This window comes from Schistocerca piceifrons, chromosome 5 (assembly GCF_021461385.2).
Source record: "Schistocerca piceifrons isolate TAMUIC-IGC-003096 chromosome 5, iqSchPice1.1, whole genome shotgun sequence".
Classification (NCBI taxonomy): Eukaryota; Metazoa; Arthropoda; class Insecta; order Orthoptera; family Acrididae; genus Schistocerca; species Schistocerca piceifrons.
In genome coordinates, this window is record NC_060142.1 from 304,599,535 (window position 1) to 304,607,532 (window position 7,998).

Genomic DNA, 7,998 nt, shown 5'->3' on the forward strand with positions numbered 1-7,998 from the left:
GAACTACTTTAATAAAACGACAACACTGCCGAGCACAAGTTACATTTAATTTTCTCAGGATGTATCTTCATAAAATAATCCCACACCGGACTTCGTAACGCCATAGCTGAAGACAGAAGAACCAACACGAACTGTACTGGAGGCGGGAAAAAACTGCAGAAACAATGGATACGCTACTGGGATTCCCACATTTCGTTAGTATGGATAATATATACCCGGCCTGCTAATGTCCATGCACACAAAAGAAATCATTGTGGAGAATAGGCACATTGACTATAGACTCACAAATAAAGCCACATAATTCGAATAAATGACAAAATATAAGAGAAAAATTTTTTTGTCCTTTTAAGGTGTTTCGAATCATTACTATAAATCCACCATGCTTCTTAGCCTTTCCCGTTCACCATTACATCACCAGTGATCCGTCAATAATATTGCTTTTCAAGTGCATCCAATTTACGTATATGTCTAAAAACTGCCACTCTACGCCTTTTCTAATTCAAAATGTTTTAGGTTTACTTGCATTTTTTTAATATGATTACTGTACATCAACAGATAAGCATATGTTATAGGAGATGTGTAATTTAACTGAATGTTTTTCACACTTTTATTATTTTGAATGCGAGTAGTGTGCTTTATTTTATTGTTTGTTAGTGTTTATAAAGTATATATTACGCCATTTCGGAATAGAGCAGTCAATTAGAAACAAAGCTTTATTTTCGGAAATCTTAAGCTTCATGCTGTTGTGTATCAAAAGGATTTCGACACTCTTGAAAGAGTTTGATGAAGTAGTATATTAAATGTATTTCCGTATCTGTGCCGTGCCCGAATCTCGTCCGAGACAAAGCGAAATGAAACATCACTGTTTCGATACAGTTAGTCCATGCCAAGCACAAGTGGACTGAAACAGCGTTATTTTGAAACAACGATACAGTTTCTGTGACTGGCTCAAGATCGAATCAGGTAACCGAAATGAAACATCACTGTTTCGATACAGTTAGTCCATTCCAAGCACAAGTGGACTGAAACAGCATTATTTTGAAACAACGATAGTTTCTGTGGCTGGCTTGAGATCGAATCAGGTCCCGTTATCCGACACAGAGCGGAATGAAACACCACTGTTTCGAAACAGTGAAACATAGTAGCCGTTTCGAAACACTGAAACAGTTCCACGTATCGATACACTGTTCCGAAACATAGAAACAGTAGCCAAGTCTAGTCTAAATGATTAATCTCTTTCTAGTTATATTTCATAGGATGTTATTTGTTTCTTTTTTATAGAACATAATCAGCAGATAGATGTTGAGAAGCTGAACAGAGAAGTAACAGAACGAGATTACTGTCTCTGGGATGCCCTAGAAAGCTCAAAATGGCTACCTGTGGAAGGATTGGAATGCTGCTGAAAATGAAGAAAGTGTGTACAGTTGTAAAATATTTCATTCCTCATTGTAGCAATTTTTCACATGTTTCTTTTTTATAAAATCCAATAATAAATAGGGTCAGGTGATACATTTTCACCATCCTGTTAAATATTTTGTAAGATAAATAAAAAAAAAATCAAGTGAAACACAAGAAGTTATTTATGTATATACACACTCTTCTTCCACACACAGATGTGAAATTGGACTAGAGTGATAATAATTACATTTTTTTCTCTTATGTTGGTCCGTTGAACATTAAAATGAACAGAGATCTATTAATTGTTGTCGCTCTTAAACTAAACACACATTTGTTTCCATTTTTTTTTTCATTGTGTACAGAGCATTGATTTTTTTCTGGGTGGCCAGTTGTAGTTATTGACAAATGTCTGCCTGTGTCTGTATATGCGCGGATAGATATGTGTGTGTTTGTGAGTGTATACCTGTCCTTTTTTCCCCCTAAGGTAAGTCTTTCCGCTCCCGGAATTGGAATGACTCCTTACCCTCTCCCTTAAAACCCACATCCTTTCGTCTTTCCCTCTCCTTTCCTGATGAAGCAACCTTGGGTTGCGAAAGCTTGAAGTTTGTGTGTTTGTAACCACGGCTTATGGTGCCTTAAAGAAGCTGTATTTTTACCTCTGACCTATCACACATGTTAATTTACTCCTTTCTTTGTTATATTTAACCATAAGTTGTCATATCTGACATAAACTGGTAATTAATTTTTGGACTTTAATTGATGTCTACATTATCACTCTATGAGAGAGTGACATGCTCAGAATTTGTTGTTCTTTAATTTTTGCAGTTTTAAAGATAACTGCACAATTTTTTGGTTACAAACTAACTTTTGCATGATAATTTCAAATATGAGATTCGTTTTACTCTACTGATTAAGCTCTTGATATGCCAGGCATGGTTACACTTACCCCAACTTTTTCCCATGTGGGGCAAATGTAACCAATCAGCTAGGGCAAGTGTAACCAGGAGGGGTTACACTTGCCCCAAACAAACTTACCGGAACATATTTATTTATTTAAGCCGTAACCTTGTTTTTGCCATCACACTGGATCAACTAAACTGGCCTTCCTGTACATATGGATACCAGAATACCTGATGTGCTGGATTTGTAGGTCTACTGAGTTTGTGTGAGATATATTTTATTTTTTATTTAAGTCTACTATATTTTTAAACCACGGTTCCTTTTATAAAATATGACACAGAACTAAAGAATGCCACCATTTCAATTACAGTACAGTATGTGAAGCATTGTTTGACTGACAACAATGTTGAGCATGATAATTCATCCTGCAGCCAATGGATGTAGCAGTGTTTAAGAGTGTGAAATCTACTTGGGACCAAAAATTAACTCGTCACCAAAGACATCATCAAGGGGTAAAATTTAGCAAACGTGACTTTTCCAATCTCCTCACTGCTGTATGGAATGAAACACCACCTGAATTGTTGAAAAGTGGTTTTCAAAAAGCAGGAATATTCCCTTACAGTAGAGAAGTAATTGATAAAACTAAATATGATCCGGAGGCATACAAAAGATATGTAGCTCATACAAAATCTTTGGCAGAAACAAATCCATTGCCAGCTCATGATAATGCAGCCATAGACTGTGTGGAAGCTACGTCTTTAACAGAAAGTACTCAGATTTTTGGGAAGCTTCCAGCTGAACAACTTCCAGAATTTTATAGACCTACATCTACTGAGCCCTGCAGTTCTCCCAGTATCAGAGTTCTTTCTCAACCATTCCCGAGCTAACCAATGTTTCATTATGTTCTGGAACTTCTGATTTGTCATTTGAAAGCTTATTATTGGAAACAGTCAGACAGTGTAATCCCACTGGTAAAACAAAGAAGAAAAAGGTTGCTCCAGGAGCTGAAGTTATCATTTTTCAAGATGCCATCTATAAAAAAAAAAGATTTTAAAGGAAACAAGAATAATAAGGAGAAAGAAAAACAAAAAGGCATTATTGGCATAAAAAAGGGCTTGGTAATGAAAAGTAAATCTTCCAAACAAAGTGCTGTTACTTTATCCGAAATGGCATCTCAGAATGTTGTGGAAACAAAAATCCCTGATTGCTCATGTGGGTAACAAGAAAAAAAGACGAAGTTGAATCAACAAGTGAAGAAAGTGAAACTGAAGGAGGCCTATCTTTAATAAGTAGTGATGAAGAAAATGGGACCATAATAACACTGGACAATCTCAGGAAAGAAATGATAAACTGTGAAGAAGAAAAAGAGGCAAACTTTTTTTGAAGCCAAAGATAAAATTACAGTTGAAACTATGTTCTGGTAGCTTTTTCAACAAAATGTAAGAAAGTTCATTTTATTAGCCAAGTTACCAAAATTAGTGATTTAGGAGATTCAGAAGTGATTTTCCTCAGATGCAAAAATAAGACAAAGCATTCACCACATTCTACTGGCCTGATAGAAGAGATGAGATGGAAGTTCCATCCTCCGATTTCATTTCAGTGCTGCCAGAGTCTACTTTGGGTCACAAGGGAGACCTGACATTTGGTGTTACATTTGATTCATACAACATTCAGTGACGAAATAATACTTAGGGCCTAAGTGTGAATATAATAAGTTGAATTAGGGCAGTTTAGCATTAAACACAAATTGCCAACAACTTTAGTTCAATTACCATGAAAAATAATAGAAAGTGAACTTATAGAGTGAATTTTTCTTTTCTCTTGACTAGATATTTTATTATTTTTGTTCAGTTGCCTACTAAAGAAAAAAATTATACTTTTGTAGAATTTTAACTAATAAATTACTGGCCTAAAACAAAAATAAATCATCTATGATGCATTCTGTTTCAGTGTTTTATGGTTTAGGCTAACACTTATTTTCTAGTTTAGCTAACATCTTGTGTGTATTTCATAATATTCAAAGAGGCGTGTGCAAAAATGTTCATATCTTGAGTAAAATTTAAGATATTTTAATAATTTAAAAACCATCAAATTCAGAAAAAATTGGGTAATCAGGTCACTTACCCCAAGTCTCTTTTACAATGCACTGTATGGGTACAATAATGTGGAGTTACACTTGCCCCAAACCATGGGGCAAGTGTAACCTCACAATACAAAATTTTGAAAACAATTATTTGACCATTTTTTTTTCAAAAACAAAATGTGTATTGTTTAAAAGACAATAAGTCAAACTTTAAGCATGAGAAATTTCAAAATCAAATCTTCAATAACAAGTTGGCAATTTGGTGTCAAAGTTGAACTATGCCAAAACATGGTTACACTTACCCCACTTCACCGGGAAACATTCCCTGTGGGAAAAATATATCTGAAAACAAAGATTCTGTAACTTACCAAATGAAAGTGTTGGTATGTTGATGGAAAAAATAACAAACACAAACACACACACAAATTTCGAGCTTTCGCAACCCAAGGTCGCTTCATCAGGAAAGAGGGAAGGAGAGGGAAAGACGAAAGGATGTGGGTTTTAAGGGGGAGGGTAAGGAGTCATTCCAATCCCGGGAGCGGAAAGACTTACCTTGGGGGGAAAAAGGGACAGGTATTCACTCGCGCACACACACACACACACACACACACACACACACACACACACACACACATCCATCCGCACATATACAGACACAAGCAGACATATGTAAAGGCAAACAGTTTGGGTAGAGATGTCAGTCGAGGCGGAAGTACAGAGGCAAAGATGTTATTGAATGACAGGTGAGTTATGAGCGGCGGCAACTTGAAATTAGCGGAGGTTGAGGCCTGGTGGGTAACGGGAAGAGAGGATATATTGAAGGGCAAGTTCCCATCTCCGGAGTTCTGATAGATTGGTGTCAGTGGGAAGTATCTAGATAACCCGGACGGTGTAACACTGTGCCAAGATGTGCTGGCCGTGCACCAAGGCATGTTTAGCCACAGGGTGATCCTCATTACCAACAAACACTATCTGCCTGTGTCCATTCATGCGAATGGACAGTTTGTTGCTGGTCATTCCCACATAGAAGGCTTCACAGTGTAGGCAGGTCAGTTGGTAAATCATATGGGTGCTGTCACACGTGGCTCTGCCTTTGATTGTATACACCTTCCGGGTTACAGGACTGGAGTAGGTGGTGGTGGGAGGGTGACCTGCCTACACTGTGAAGCCTTCTATGTGGGAATGACCAGCAACAAACTGTCCATTCACATGAACGTACACAGGCAGACAGTGTTTGTTGGTAATGAGGATCACCCTGTGGCTAAACATGCCTTGGTGCACGGCCAGCACATCTTGGCACAGTGTTACACCGTCCGGGTTATCTGGATACTTCCCACTGACACCAACCTATCAGAACTCCGGAGATGGGAACTTGCCCTTCAATATATCCTCTCTTCCTGTTACCCACCAGGCCTCAACCTCCGCTAATTTCAAGTTGCCGCCGCTCATACCTCACCTGTCATTCAATAACATCTTTGCCTCTGTACTTCCGCCTCGACTGACATCTCTACCCAAACTGTTTGCCTTTACATATGTCTGCTTGTGTCTGTATATGTGCGGATGGATGTGTGTGTGTGTGTGTGTGTGTGTGTGTGTGTGTGTGTGTGTGTGTGTGTGTGGGCGCGCGCGCGCGAGCGAGAGTGTATACCTGTCCCTTTTTCCCCCCCAAGGTAAGTCTTTCCGCTCCCGGGATTGGAATGACTGCTTACCCTCCCCCTTAAAACCCACATCCTTTCGTCTTTCCCTCTCCTTCCCTCTTTCCTGATGAAGCGACCTTGGGTTGCGAAAGCTTGAAATTTGTGTTTGTTATTGTTTCTATCAACGTACCATTGCTTTCGTTTTGTGTGTGTGTGTGTGTGTGTGTGTGTGTGTGTGTGTGTAAGTACCTAGTAGGCAACTGGAGTGCTGGGCATGTAGTTCATTCTGTACTGTTTGCTACATCCCCTCCCATCAAGTTTTATCGAAGGGTTCAAATGAAAAGGAAACAAACGGAAAAAAGTAAGTGAACTGTAAATTGTTTCAAAAGTAATTACCATAGCTGTTTGTTCATTTATTCCACTGTGAGACAAGACGTTCAATGCCTCCCTGGGAAAATGTTTGTGGTTGCCTACGGAACCATGGTTGTAACCAGATGTGCATTTCTTCATCCGAAGCAAATCAAGGTGCACAGATGTCTTTCTTCAGGGCTGCAAAAGTATGGAAATAGCATGGGGCGGAATAGGGACTGTATGGAGGATGTGTAATGGTTTCCCAGTGAAACTACTCCAGTGTAATCGCTAGAACCTTGGCAAATTTGGGCGGGAGGTTTTGCCAGTATTTTTTGCATGTGACCTGATATGCATGGGATTGCACATCTTCAAAGTAGGACGGCAAATTGTAGTACAACCACAAATTGCGTTACCTGCTGGGCACAGAGTTTATCTGTCTTTTGATACCATGGCTACAAAAATTATGGCATGCTACTGAGTAAGAAGTGTGGCTTGACAATGCAGATTACTTCAACAGTGAACAGAGGATGATGAGTTATCTGCAAATTGTTCTGTTCATTCAAATGTCGGATACAGTTCATGTAACATCGAATTGAATGTACAATGCGGTGTTCCTTTGCATCAACTAACATTAATAAAAGTTGCATAACTTTTTAAGAAGAATTGCTTTCTATTATTTAGTAGAAATTTTCAGCGCAGGACTCATTGGCTATGGTGATGCAGTCAAAAGAAGAGCACCCAGAAATATATTTTACAGGCGCAAACATTCAGGGTTGAAGATAACACCACTCTTACAGGGTGTATACGACCCGGGACATCTGGGAGATCCGGGAAAAACCCGGGAATTTTTTAGAATTCCGGGAACTTTTTCTTGTTTTAGTTACCAGTTACATTTTTGTGATTTTGACCGGTAAGAACCAATACTCTAAAGAAGGATATTACTGTATCCCACTTCTGCAGAATAATGCTGCAGCAAAAAAACATGAACAAGAGAAAAAAATGAAAATAAAACTTAAGTCGCAAAGGAAATGCGCCATATACAACAACAAAACAAAGTGCTCATACAAGCGTCTGCCAACCAAAGTGTGTCAAAGGCTTTAGGAAGAATATGCATTGCTTCCTAACAGCAAATTGCCTCCGATGAGTGTGACATCGCAGCTGTTTACATTTGATTCATTTGAGCATTGGCGGGTGGGCTCTTGTGCATGCGCATTTGAGGCGCCTATGGGTAGTACCTTCTCCCGCTTCTGGCTACAGATGTGTGGCTGGGCGCCACTATCCAAATTGCTCCGGTTCGGAAATATCGTAGATCCAGGGCTGATGCACAGAGCAGTCTGAGTTGTAGTGGGGAGGTGGATAGTCTCCACGTGACCTGTGTTTACGTATAGTGATTTTGCTGTTTCCTCTTCGTTTATTGTTCTCACATTAAATGAAAACAAAACGGATTTCTGTGGCCGGGAGCTACCAAATGAATTAAAATACGTTCGCTAAATTACAGAAGGCTAGAATATGTTGTTAGTTTCAGGTTTTATTTCTACCTTTCTGACAGTCAAGCATTAATCACCTTGCAGAACAATGAAGTTATTTTTGTCGGTTTGGTAAAGAGATTTGGCTTTTATTAATATTTTG

At 38.8% G+C, this 7,998-nt stretch overlaps 1 protein-coding gene across 2 annotated transcripts in view; it reads left to right on the plus strand.

Moving 5' to 3' along the window:
- LOC124798604 (tRNA selenocysteine 1-associated protein 1) overlaps positions 1-1,572 on the plus strand; it is a 66,408-nt gene extending 64,836 nt beyond the window's left edge. For both annotated transcript variants that reach the window (XM_047262077.1, XM_047262078.1), the window contains exon 6: positions 1,282-1,572. In XM_047262077.1, coding sequence (XP_047118033.1) covers positions 1,282-1,403 — 122 coding nt within the window. In that variant the 3' untranslated portion in view covers positions 1,404-1,572. The remainder of the gene's footprint in view (positions 1-1,281) is intronic.
- The last annotated feature ends 6,426 nt before the right edge of the window (positions 1,573-7,998 follow it).